This window comes from Thrips palmi, unplaced genomic scaffold (genome assembly GCF_012932325.1).
Source record: "Thrips palmi isolate BJ-2018 unplaced genomic scaffold, TpBJ-2018v1 HiC_scaffold_17, whole genome shotgun sequence".
In the NCBI taxonomy this organism is placed as follows: Eukaryota; Metazoa; Arthropoda; class Insecta; order Thysanoptera; family Thripidae; genus Thrips; species Thrips palmi.
This window is the reverse complement of record NW_023144626.1, coordinates 9,124,420-9,137,849: the sequence shown is the minus strand read 5'-3', so window position 1 is coordinate 9,137,849 and position 13,430 is coordinate 9,124,420. Positions and strand designations below refer to the sequence as shown.

The window sequence follows — 13,430 nt, the reverse complement described above, 5'->3', positions numbered from 1 at the left end:
CGAGGGGCGGAGTGCGAGACGCTTCCTCAAGTAGGAAAAACGGTGGAGGTGTGGCTCACAGGTAAGCAGTCTCCTGCTATCGAGAGTTCTACTTCGCCAACTTTCGACAACCCGCTTGATGGCCGAAACCACGAAAAAACTCTCACCCACCAAAAATATCGATCCCCGTGGATGTGAAATGCTGCTCTGAGCTTTCGGCAACTGTTTCGTGCTTCGAATCTTGCGTGTTTCGGACCAACGCCCATAGTTTCTCGTTTGCATGAGATTGGTATTGATGGCTTTCGGCCGCCACAGTCTTTGGAAAGATACTCAGGGAAATAAACAGGAACAAGATTTAATAGTACTATTAATTATTTTTATTATACCATATATAATACAGATAAAAAAATTCCGGCACTTACATTTCATGTGCAATGTTCCTCCAGTAAGTACGATTAATTCGACAATAGACTACAAAAAAAACTCTACAACACCTAGTCTGCACTCCAACAGAAGGCCATACAAAAATATCAGCAGCAGCGCTCCTCTGACTAGCAGCGCGATGCATCAGTCCTCGGTGTATTCGAAGGGTTCTGGCGGTTCGGGCTCCTTGTCCTCGTCCGGCTTGGGCCCGAAGGCCGCCACGGGCTCCACCAGCTCCTCCGCGGGGTGGCCCTCGTTGCATGGCCTGCGCACCATGACGATGCCGCCGATCTTGAGGTCCTTGAGCGGAGCGTACGCGCTGCCCTCGGGCATGGACAGCACGCGGAGCTGGGGCTTGACGACGCGGGCGGGGTTGCTCAGCATCTCCCACGTCTCCTCCTTCTTCTCCTCTTCCTTCTTGTCCTCCTTCTTGGCCTTGTCGTCCTCGTCCTTGTCGGGGTCCTTCTTGTCGTCCTTCTTCTCCTCCTTGATCTCGATCTTGACGCGTGAGGCCGCGGCCGCCGTCTTGGACGAGGAGGCTCCGCCGACCACCACGGTGGGCTTCTTGTCTTCCTTCTTGGAGGGCGCGGGCTCGTCGACGTCCATGGCCTCGTCGTCCTTGTCGGCGTCCTTGTTCTTGTCCTGCGCGCGCGACCGGCGCTCGTTCTCGCGCCGGCGCGCCCTGGCCGCGATGGACAGCACGGCGGTCGTCACCTTCTCGCGCTCCTCGCGCTTCTTCTCCTCGAGCGGCGGCGGGTACGCGTACAGGATGGGCTTGCCGTTGGAGCGGATGTCCAGCTTGGGCATCTTGAGCTGCGCGTTGAGCGCGATGATGCAGGTGGGCGAGAAGGCCAGCGCCAGGCAGTGCGCCAGCGGGAACCAGTACCAGTACTGCGTGAACACCAGCACGCCCACCACGGCCAGCATGTTGGTGTGGCCCGTGCGCGACTGCAGCGACACGCTCACGTTGCGGCCCCCGGCGTCGATGATGCCCTGCGCCAGGATGGCGCCGAACTTGGCCATCACGTCCTCGTGCTTGTCCACGATCACCTTGGAGTACAGGGCGCGGAACTCCTTGACCTGCAAAAGCCAAACCCACGTCAGTAGAGTAAAGTCAAGGGAAAGAAGACCTCGTTAGCGCCTGCGAGGCGAGGGGTGGGCCGTCCCGTCACGCGCCAGCGCGCGCCGCGTTGCCTACCCCGCGCACCGCGGGCGTTTCCGCTTCCACCCTCGCGTCGCAGCGCGTCGCAGCGCGTCGCAGCGCGTCGCACTCACCTTGGGGCAGGCCGCCTCCGTCTGCTGGATCAGCACCATGGCCGAGGCGATGAGCGAGCCCTGGCGCACGAAGTTGACGGGGTCGTTGGTCATGGGCTCCAGCAGCGTGATGGCCTCCTTGAGGCCGGTGCCGGCGCACGCGATGCCCAGGGCCATGGCCGCGCCGTAGCGCACGTGCGGGTTGTAGCTCTCAGCCAGCAGGGACACCACGCTGGGGCACTGCTCGGGGTTCCTGAAAACATCCAGCCGTTCCCTTGTTAGTGTCGGTGAGTCAGTGTGGGAGCTGCGCGGAGCACGCCGGCATTCAAATCAGTTCAGCCTTCCAGCTCGTTCACGTGCACGCTCGCGGGGCGGGGCGGGGCGGGGCGCGAAGAGCCCTCGCGCGTCATGCTACGCCGCTCCGGCGCTCCGCCAAATTGCCATAACTCAGTGGCGGCGTCACGGCCGTCCCGGCGGCGCGGCGAACCCGAATTCCCGGCATAACATTACTGCCGTTTAGTTCCCGGCCGCGAAGCCGCGATCGATGAACACGGCGTGTCGCGAATCGGGCGACTGCGAACACCGGTGCCGTCGCCCTGTCTCCCTCGCACCCCTGCGGCACGCCCAGGCAGCGCGAAGCGCGAGGGAGACAGAGCTGCCTGCACAACACAGCGGCCGGAACACCGGTTGAGGCGGACAAGGCAACGGGACCCGAATCACAGACACACCTCATGGCTCGCCGTCTCAACGAGGAAGCCGTTGGCACCATCACGCCTCTGGTCCGATTTGAAGGCCCGAGGGCTAGACGCGTCTGCAGTCTTGTCCGCTCCGACGGCACTTGAGGCCGAGCCGCGTAACGGGCCCGGCGCCCCACACGCGAACCACGAACCCTCTTGGACAGCTTTCAGGACGAAAGAGGCGCGCCCGCCTACCTGCCCGCCTCGCCGCTTTCAAGGCCAGCGAGTCAGGAGGTCAGGGGGCGCGGAGGGCGGGCACGTAATAAAGGGCGAGGCAGGACGTCCAAACGCGTCCGGGACGGACGGGGCGGCCGGGGCGGGGGCGGTACTCCATCGTGGGCGTCTCGGCGTGCAGGCGGTGCCGGGCGGAGCGGCGCAGCCCGCTTCCATCCTCACATTCAAACCGGTCCAAAGGCGGGCGAAAGGAGACCCAGAGCCCTTCAAGAGCCCGGATCTCCCCTCTACCCCCCCCCCCTTCTCTTTTCATTCAGAGCCGCAGCTGCGCACGGCTGGGCCGCCTATCGCCCGAGGGACTCCGGGAAGCGAGCGTACACTGATTTTGAGTCAGCTCTTCACATCCAGACTTGCCTTTTTTTTCCATGCGCTTCTTAAAGATATTTCGCTGCCTCTTGTTCATTTCGGTTTCCCACGGGCATTTTTGATGCTTGTTTTTTACAACATCAACGGCGCTGACTCGCTATGAGCCGCCACCCCCTGGTATCAGCATGGGGCGATGTAGCGCGCGAGCCACCCCGCCGGCCCAGCAGACACATGCCGCGGCCTGTTCCCGGTACTGCTATCCCTCTCTCGCCCGTTGGCCGCGTTAGCCGGCCCAAGCGTCGCCATTGTTTCCTGCGGCCAGGACCATCCAGGACGCTCGGCGCGGCCCTGCTGGATTACGGGCAGGAAGTGCGGAACCGTGCGCACGGCTCGCCGTCCCTCTCGCACACCTGCGGGACGCGGCGTGGGAGTGCGAGAGAGACGGAGCGACGAAAGCTCTTTTCGGAGAACCCACAAGCTGCAGGCACGGGCCACGCGCAGCCGCTCCCTTCACGAGGACACCAAGGACGCCGCCGCCACCGTTCGCCTCGCGCCGCCAGAAGAAGCGGCAGGACAGCGTCACGGCACTGCAAGCCGCCGACCGGGCCGGGCCGCCGTGTGACTCGCCGCGGCCACTTCCCACGGCCCAGTGTTTAGCGGCGTCCCGGGGGGGCTCCATCAGCCAGCGGGGGCGTAACCCCACCAGGGCCCCAGCAGGGCACAGTGGGTCAGAAGACCGGTGGAGGCGGCCAAGACTCTAGACGCGTTTTGAGCTCCAGAGTCGATAAACAGGCCTCGAACTGAACGTGTGACCCCACCAATGGATTCCTCGTTCGGAGAGCAATCCATTGGTGGGGTTACACGGCCGGTTCGAGTCCCATTTAGCGACTCTGGAGCTCAAAACGCGTCTAGAGTTTTGGCCGCCTCCACCGGTCTTCTGGCCCACTGTGCAGGGGCAGGTTGGGGTATCCGCGCCACGCACGGGCCCACGGAGGGACCCCAGCCACTCCTTTGAGATGCTTTTCCTTTTTATGCTCGCCAGAAAGGCGAGGCCACCGCCGTCGAGCGTCACAGAGGCCGCCAGTCCCCGTTTACAAATTTGGCAAACACCACCGCGCGGCGCCGCGGGCAGGCGGGCCGGGCAGCGCGGCGGCGAGGCAGCGGGGCCCCTCGTTAAGCACCAACGCGGCCGCGGTAACGTGAGACAGCTGGGCGTGGCCGCGGGCGGGGCGGGGCGGGGCGGGGCGGGGCGGGGCGGGGCGGGGCGGGGCGGGGCGGGGCGGGGCGGGGCGGGGCGTGGGGGCCGCTGGCTTGCTCCCGACAACTTGACCAATCCACCCACCGTCCAGTGGAGTGGAGTGCAGCCCATTAGGCCTGGAAAGGCACTGGCCGGCCCGGCCCGGGCGAGGGTGGGAGCGAGAGAGAGACGACCTGCCAACACCCACGGCCATCATCGGCAGAACGGTGCACCGCCACGACACCCTGCTCCAAGAGACCACGGCCACGGACCTCGACCGACAAGCACGGACCACGCACCGGTCCTCGGTGGCGAAGGCTGGGCGACGGCGGGGCGGCGGAGGGCGTGAGCCCCACCCCCTCGCCCTCCCCGCGCGCCGACCGCATTCCACCACACTGGGACCAAACATTGTCCCGGCGAGAACAAGCAGCAGAACAAAGCCCACAGTGCATCGGCAGCAGCAGCCGCACGCAGCGAACGTTGCAATGCACGGACAGAAAGAAGGGGGGCCAAAAGCCAGAAGCTCGCCTGGCCAAAGAACTCGACGCTCGAGCCGGACCAAGCCGAGCCTGATGACCCCGCCAAATGCCGCTCCATCCATTACACGGCAGCCACGCAACGTCACCCAACCAAATGTGTCGCCATATGCGATCCCGGCAGAGAGCGGGAAATGGAGAGGACACAGCTAAAAAAAAGGACAACAAAAAAAGCGGGGAGGGGGCCACGAACGGGGGCCGGCAAAAAGAGCGGGGCCCGCGTCCACTGCAATTAGGAGGCAAAGGTCGAGCCCGTCTCTCTCGCACTCACGGGCTGTGTTGGCCGTCCCGTGCGGGTGCGAGAGAGACAGAGCGACGACAGCAGAATGGTGGGGAGCACGATGATTGAAGCCCCGGTGCCACCGCCGCGCCGCGACGCGCCGTGCCCAGAAATTTTAAAGAGTCGTTTCTTCCGAGTGAGAGCGCTCGGGGCGGCGACGACGCGGCACTCACAGCAAGACGCGGCCCTACGACTGCCCGTCTGGCCCGGCCAAGGGCCCAGCCGCCGCCGTGGCCAACGAGTCCACCAGCATCACCGCGACACATCGCCCGCCAGCATCGGCGCGCCGCCTCTGTGGACTTAGACTTGCGCCGCGGCCTCCACACCAGCAGCACAACTTCGCCAACTGTTCGCCGAGGCCTCCAGCACTGCGCCACTTCCGTTCCGAGACGTCTAGAACCCCATAAAAAAAAGAACAAAAAAAAACCCAGCGGGCGAAAAAAAAGTGCATCATGCCTTCTCGCTCCACCCACTCTTCCATTTCAACTGCAAACCCATCGACGCTCGAGGGCGCAAAACGAAAAGAAAGGAAACATTGCACGGCCCACTGCGTAGGGGATAATGCGCGACAACAGATGACGAGTTGAGCCACCACGGGGAGGGCGATGACAATGGCGTGGAACGAGGAGCGAGGCCGCCGTCGTCTCCACGACGCCATCCCGCCAAATCACTCTACTTCGACGGCCGCGGTCCACCGTCTCTTTCTTCTCCTCGGACACGGCCTTGACCTCCGAGAGGACGTCCTCGGACAGCAAGGCCTCGGACACCACGGCCGGCGAAGCGAGGAAATGCCCCGCAAACGCAAACCATTCGCCGAACCGTCGCGTCAATTGTGCCCCGTGTACACAACGGCTGCTCCGCTTCCCTCTCCCCTCCCTTCGACGTCTCGACAATTAGTCGGGCGACGTCCGGCAGCTGTCGTCCCTGCCGCGGCAAAATTAATATCATAATTATGCCAACGGCACTGCGGGGACATCGAGGGAGTCCGATGCCCCGCCCCTCCTCGCCACCGATGACCTGCCCGCCCCAGACAACAACAACAAAAAACGCTCCACAAAAATTGCAAAACGTATGGATTTCCCCCCCCCCCCCCAAAAAAAAAAAATTAAAAAGAGGGAAACTTGGCGAAACTTGCACAATGCAAATCCGGAGGGCGGAGGGCAAACAGGTTCCAGCCATTGAGAGGTTCGTCTCGCAGCGGGGCCGGGAGTGCGGGGCGGGCCCTGTGCAAACTCCACTGCACTGCACCGCCGCAGAGCGACCAGAACAGCGACCGGCGGCCAATGGGAGCCGACAACTAACAAGGCGATGGACTCGAAGAAGCGCGACCTTCGGGGCGAGCGGGCACACTGGAGGAGAGTCCAAGGTAGAGGAGAGGGGTGGGTTAACCGACTAAGAAAAGCGCAGAGGGTAAACTGGCAGCGCCTCTAGCCAGTAGTCTGCAGCAGCCCTTCAAACAAGTTCGCCGGAATTTTCTATTAACATTCCCGAAGGATCCCCCCCCCCCTCTCCCTCTCTCCTTCACCTCTCGGCGCCACCGCGCCTACACACTTGGGCGAGCAGTGCCACAGCGTCACTTCCGGCTCCACACCGCCCCGGCTCGTGTGACTAGCGCTCTCCGCGCCCCACCCCAGCCAGCCAGCCAGCCAGCCAGCCAGCCAGCCAGCCTCTCGACACAAAAACGGGGTCAACGGGGCAGAGACGTAAAAAGCCAGCAAAACCGCCAGTGAATAAGCACCGAGCAGGCCGACGAGGTAATTGTCGACTGGCGGAGCACTGCGGAGCGCCCGTCAAGCAGCGGGTAGGCCGCCCGCAGCGCGGCGCCGCGCGCCAGCCAGACGCGTTGCCTACCCCGGAGTCCGCGGGCGGCGGCAGTGTACCCACCTGAAGAGCAGGAAGCCCAGGCCGATGACGGCGGCGCGACGGACGTCGTCGTTGACGTCGCTCACGGCGAAGTGCAGCAGGCGGCGGATGGCCTGGTTGTTGCCCGTGCCGCAGTAGGCCATGGCGATGGTGTACATGCCGGAGCGGCGCAGGATGGGGTCCTTGTCCTGGCACAGCGACGCCACCAGCGGGTCCGCCTCCTCCAGGCGCCCGTACATGGTGAAGGCCAGGCCGACGGCCAGGCCGCGCAGGATCTTCTCGTGCTGCGTCTCCTGGGCGTACTGCAAACAGCAATTGGCGGGACTTAGCCACACTTTACACTGACAAAAAAGAAATACAGCAAACGAGGTCTGAACGGGGCAGGGCTGGGTGGTGCACTCGACGGGGGCCGCGCCAGACGGGGCTTCTCGCTCTCCACGCCCCGTCCCTCGCTCACCCTCTTTCTTACAGCGAGCCCCTCTTCGGCGAGACGACTCTATAGAAATGTCAATTCAGCCCGACGCCAACTTGAGCTGTAAATCCTAATCGGGGGAATCCAAGTCCAGGGTGCCTCGAGGGGCTGTTCTCCGGGGCATAGCGCTGCCCCCCCCCCCTTTCCCACGGCCACCGGGGCAGCCATGGTAAACCACGTCCCGTCGGGAGGTGGCGGGATCTCGGGCGGGATCACAGCCGCCAGGAGCCAGCACCGCCAGCACAGCCAGCACAGCCAGCACTGCCAGCACCCCACCAAAAACGCCACCCAACCAAATTCCTCTTTTAAAAGGCTCGCCGCTTGCTCGCCTTTTTCCCCTTCTGCGCTACCGCTTGCTGCATACGGACTAAAGCAGAAGCCCTTGTGCTTTCATGCAAATGCCGGGGCCCGCGCCGTGTCGTGCCGCGCCTCTCCGCGAGTAGGTCTCTTATACCCCGACGGCGCCCCCATTGACTTGCAATCAGTTGCGGGGGACAGGATGCAAAGAAAGGAATGCGGGCTACAACAAAAAGGAGCGGGGACTGTCGCCCCGCCCCGCCCCCTTTTTTAACCCCCGGCCTCACTTCTTTGAAGGCAGGACAGATTGCCGGGACTCCCCGTAGCCTGGCGTCGACTGGCGTGGACTTAAGGGGGCAGAAACCGGCCGGCACCACACTGAGAGGTGACAGCCAACGGCGCGCAACAACGTGAGGGCTTGCAAGCAACTACTTTCCCCGAAGGGTGCAGGCCTGGGCCGCACCGCCGGGCCGCGCCGTCGAGACGAAGACACTTCGCACCGGCCCACCGACCCGGGGCATTCCGTCATTGGTAAAGTTCGACCGAGGCGACGCCGCGCTGCCCCGCGCTGCCCGCTTACAAGCGTAGCCTTTATCAGGATAAGTGTTTTGAAATTCCCGGGAATCTTCACGTTGGCGAAGGTTCCCAAAACGCCAGTTTTAAGGATTTAGAACACAACGGCCTCATGCCGAAGTCCACCGCGCGAGACTGGGTGACATAGGGCAAGAGTCCGCGGGAATGTTCCCACCCTTAAAACCACGAAAATGGAGCGTTTTCAAAGTTGTTCCTAAAGCTTTCAGCTGAAGTTTGAGGTTGATCACCCATTGATCTTTATAAATTTGAAAAATAAATCTGAAGCTAGGGTTGGGGGTTGGAAAGGGGAGTGTTGCTGCCTCGCGCCTGCTCAAGGCACGGCACGGCACGGAACCACGCGCCTGAGGGGAGGCTGTCGTTTACACAAGGAAACTTTACAGCCTCACCTCAGCGCAGCAGTGTTCCCCGAGGTCGCGCGCTCGCGTCGCCCCGTCGCGCCACTCCCGTCTCGCCCCACGTGGGGCCCCGCGCCGCCCCGTGGGGCCCCGCGCCGCCCCGCGTCTCGCGGTAAACCGAATAAGCAAGGACCGGGTTGGAAGAGAGAAAAGCACGGCCCAAACCCGGCTCAGATAAAAACAACATCACGAGAAAAAGACAAAGTCGCATCCGTCGCCGCGTCGCCGCCACGCTCTCCTTCCCGGCCCCCGTCCGTGAAATGACTGCTCTCCCGCACCTCCATTCGCGTTATCGACTTTCCATAAACTGATGCTGGCCTTCATTTCGTTTTTCCACGGCAGCGGGAAAAAACGCAAGGCTCTCTCAAAGGCAATATGATAAAAAAAAAAATAATCAAGCCTTTGGTCCGACTTTCAAACCAATCAGGGCGATTCAAAAGAAATTGATAACGGCCAACATCGACACGCTAAAGGCGAGTCGGACCGTCCTCGGGCATAACTTTGCCGCGACACCGCAAGCGGCCTAGCAGTGCCGCCAACCTCGGGGGGATTCGGCACAAAAGACGTCGTTTCCTGTTTCCTGGGGTTCCACACAAGTGAGGCCCGGAATCGCACGCACATGCGTACACGCGTTCACAGTGTGGAGGAGGGGAGGGGGCTGTCCTTGGGTAAATATTAACAGTTCAATCCAGGTGGAATGCGAGAGCAAACGCTGCCAACTTTGCCTACCGAAAAAGTTGACTGGAGGGTGGGAGGGAGGGGGCACTAGTTGCATTAATGGCGCGAGTCCGAAATGTTGGCGGGCCGCGACGTTTGCCTTGGAAAACGGCACGTGAAACTGGATTCGAGCTTAATGACCCACACACAGGGCCCTGCCGGGCCGAGCCGGGCCAAACACGCCCCCTGGCCTGGGACAGCATCACGGCTCACCGCGCCACAGCGCTACAGGTAATCCAGCACCGGATCGCTGATCGTGGATCGAGCACCGAGCAGGGTGTAGCGATGTGGCAGCACCTCCACCTCAGCCTCCGGCCCACCGGCCACTGCGAGCGCGTCTAGCTAGCCACTTCCCTGCCGGGCCTGCCGAGCCTCCCGGGCCGGGCCCGGGCGGCACGAGACGAGGCCGAGCGGCAATTTTTAATGAGCCAGCACCGGCCCCTTCTCGAGCGACAAAAATTTGACCCTGTTTGGCCCACCCGCAATTATTTAGCTCCGTCCGCTGTTCCTCTACTTTTTCCTTCTCTTTCTTTTCCGTCAGACCCAAGGTTCAAAGGGAGATGCTTACCGCGACCATGTCCTGGATGGCTTGAGCCTCCTTGGAGCCCAACATGACCATGCCCATAGCGATTCCGGCCGCCTCGCCCGCCACGGCGTCATCAAGGTACAGGTTGGCGCGGAGCTGGTCGTACACATCCTGACGGTAGGTACCCATGGCCGCCAGGCCCAGGCCGAGACAGCCACCGTGACGGACCATCTGAAAGAAACCATCAAAAGAGACATTGAGTGAGATGTGTTCACCGTCAAACAAAAGCACATGAGCAGGAAATCATGTCAAACCTCATTTTGTGCTTCACTGAGTTGACCGAGCAAGTAGTCAATGATGGCTCCGCCATGGTTGGCATGAATCAAACCAAGTGCGTACAAGCCACCACCTTCACTGAAGCCAGATGTTGGACCCGACTCGCGAGGCAAGTAGCTCTGCATAAGTGCAAGGGCTTCATGTTCATGTCCCCGATGAATAACTCCTAGAGATGCAGTGGCAGTGAGTTTGGCCCAATTAGTTGCTCGTGCTAACCAGTCAAGATTATCTCTGAAATTGAAAGATAAGAATGTAAGTTCACAGGATTTAATTTCAGTCTCCTTTGAACAGGCTGTCATTGCGGTTGTATTCACCTCAAAAATTGGTCACTTGTTGTTCCACTGTGCATAAAACCATTAGCAATCACGGTAGCAGTGTGACATATGGAAACTCGGATGGCATCTTTAGTATTCTTCAAAATCAACATGTCTGCATGGTTACTGCGTATGAGAAATTGAAGATGAAGATCTATAGAAACTTCACCACTTAAAATGCTAGCCAATTTCTCTACCCTAGTTTGAAGAACTTTTTCTGATTCAGTCTGAAAAGAAAAGTTTTACTTAAACAAAGTACAAAAAAAAAATCAAACATTTACATTGAATTAATACTTCTATCAATTTTAAATTACCAAATTCTCCAGTTTTTTCTCTGGTTTAGTGTCTTTTGGATCTTCCTCAGATTTTGAACTGTCCTTTTCAGCAGCATTTGCAACAGCTGCAGCTGCAACCATACCTTCCACAGAAACTTTGGTTTGCTTATCAGTAAGGGAGGGAATAGGTGCAGTTGCACGAAGTGCTTGCAGAACACGCCCAAGAAACTGCTGAGTAGCGCTCTCATAAAGATCAAATGCAATTTGATATGCCATCAGCGTGCTGTCCTGTTAGCAAAATAACAAAGAGAGTCAATAAAAGTTCAAAGCTTCTAGGCACTCAAACCAAACCCAGACATAAGCATTACCTCACTATCCTTGCTCAATTTCTCCAGGACATCAGCCACAGCAAGCGGGTCATCCAAGAAAATGAGACATTGACACATGTTGACGTAGTCAGGGGTGTCTAGATCTCTGTAGAGTGCAACCAAAGACCGCAAAACAGAATTCCTGAAACCTCTGTTCTGAATGAGGCTCATAGCAACTTGGAAAGCGTAGTGAAGCATGCCACCAACATCATCCTGTGGGCACATGAATAACCAGTTAGAGATGATGCCCTTCAAAACACACAACATGAGCAGAAAAATTTATTCTATCTATATCATTACTACTCACAGATTGTTTGATAGCCTTTTCAAAGATATCCATTCTACGAGTTTCCAGAGCAAGCCCCAGAGCCTGGCGGTATTGGCCATCGTCCAAACAACGTTGGAACATGCGGTCAACAATGGCAGCAAGTCGAGGATCTATTTCCTTTTGTTTCCCACCCTCAGCATTTGTGTTCCGGTACTGAGTGTAAAAATCAATGCATTTTGCTGCAAGAAAAACAGTGTGTAAAAACATATAATACCAAAAAAAAAAAAAATAAAGGTCAGGGACAAAACCCACCTATTGTTGTGTCGACATACTCTGAACGAGACATAACATCAAACAGGTCACCAGCACCCAAGGCAAAATTTAGAGAGTCTTCAAATGACCCTAAGTGGTAATATACTTTACTGGCGACAAGGGCAGCCAATTTGTGTTGGTCAAAAGTCTTGTCTTCATGCAAAATCTCGCTGTAAGAAATACACAGGTATCAGGACCAGAAGGTGAGAACGTGAGTATCAAAATAGGCTAAGTAGTTTGAGAAATAAGAAGGACATTTACGCTCTAGCACTATACTTACATTTTCAAAATAGCTTCCGATATTTCAGGCCAAAACTCATCAACAATAGTATCAAGCTTCTTCAACGCAAATACCTTGAGCTCAGACATTGGCTCATCCAGGAGGGATATGACCCCCGCTGAAACAAAAGATGACAAACAAATCAATGACTTGGGTCGACAAAACGGCATGAATGGCATGAATGGCATTCAGACAATGAAAACACTGTCCTCATTGAGTATTTGTCGAAGTGAGGTTAAAAACGGGTGAACAAACTATTTAACAGTCCAAGATTGCGAAATCTGGCTTAGAAGATAAGGACTTGAACACAAATACAAATATGTACGGAGCACTCTAAAATATTAATCATTTAATGGGAAAAGTTACGAAAATTTGCGATGACAATGACTTGCAACCCCCCGGTAGGAGTGCTTCTCCACGACAACAACATTGAAAGTCCGATAATAATACAAAGACCAACAAGCCAGGAAGGGAATAAATAACAAACCTGCAGATGTTACATTCATCTTGACTCGGTTTGCTTCAGATCAGAGCAGAGTAAAAACTAAAAACGACAGAAAAATCAGCCTTTCCAGCTCCAAACGTCAACGTCGAGCGAAAACGCAATCACGGCCCACTTGAGCGAGCGCAGGCTGGGTCTCGAAAGCCGGTGACGGTGACGAAATCGAAAGTAATTCGAGATGCATATAGAGATCCTCCATTGGTCACGTGACACTCACACCGCCTTCCTCGGCCCAAAACCACTCCCACTTTAATTTTCGCTATTTCACTGGAAATTTATTTAAAGAGCGTTGTTTGATGTTCAAAATTCCTTAAGAGGAATTCTACGAACAGTGGTGGAAGAGTTGTCGTCGGATTTGAAACATAGAGGCCATACCGGGCCATCCTCACTTTCCTCACTGAGTGGCAGGGAGCGCGCGAGTTTGAATCTGGAGTCGGCGCCGGGGCCGGAGTTTGACAATGTCTTAAAGAGATGGACGCATAAATCGCATACTTTGGTTACAGGAAATATATTTTGAGTCGTGATAATGAGTCTTGAAACTCAGTCAGCCACCTACGTGTTCGCATACCCGAATAAATCCTGACCCACCGCCGTCTCCGCATTCGAATTCTCGCGCGGTTTTGCCACTCAGTGAGCTTCGTGACGTCAGCATTGGAGGACCTCTATTGATCGAGATATCGACTCATAACCTGCCTCTTAACCCAGCTACCAGCTCAAATATTGATGGTCCCTGGGTACCTATTACTTGAACGCAATGGTAAATAGTTTGTAGACTTTCTCCTTAAACATTGTAAATATATTCAAGCAATATCTTTCACGCAAAACCCATCGAGACATCGAGACTCAACTCTCTCGTTCGCCAGATCGAGACTTTGTTTGTAATTTGCGCGACTGTGCGGCGTCTGCTCCCTGCTCTGCTGCTCGT

At 57.6% G+C, this 13,430-nt stretch overlaps 1 protein-coding gene across 1 annotated transcript; it reads right to left on the bottom strand.

Moving 5' to 3' along the window:
• Positions 1 to 333: 333 nt before the first annotated feature.
• Positions 334 to 12,656, bottom strand: LOC117643567 (26S proteasome non-ATPase regulatory subunit 1). The gene is made up of 12 exons (XM_034382519.1): positions 12,491 to 12,656; positions 12,004 to 12,121; positions 11,724 to 11,893; positions 11,451 to 11,650; positions 11,144 to 11,356; positions 10,815 to 11,063; positions 10,501 to 10,727; positions 10,165 to 10,417; positions 9,893 to 10,081; positions 6,871 to 7,151; positions 1,678 to 1,909; positions 334 to 1,482 (listed from the first exon to the last, which is right to left on the bottom strand). Exons 1-12 carry the CDS (start codon positions 12,507 to 12,509, stop codon positions 547 to 549), a joined length of 3,087 nt encoding a protein of 1,028 aa, XP_034238410.1. The 5' UTR covers positions 12,510 to 12,656; the 3' UTR covers positions 334 to 546.
• Positions 12,657 to 13,430: the final 774 nt, after the last annotated feature.

Coding starts and splice junctions, on each gene's coding strand:
- LOC117643567 (XM_034382519.1), bottom strand. Junction 11,894..12,003: donor TCGGAAGCTATTTTGAAAAT/GTAAGTATAGTG, acceptor TATTTCTTACAG/CGAGATTTTGCATGAAGACA. Junction 11,651..11,723: donor GTATGTCGACACAACAATAG/GTGGGTTTTGTC, acceptor TTTTTCTTGCAG/CAAAATGCATTGATTTTTAC.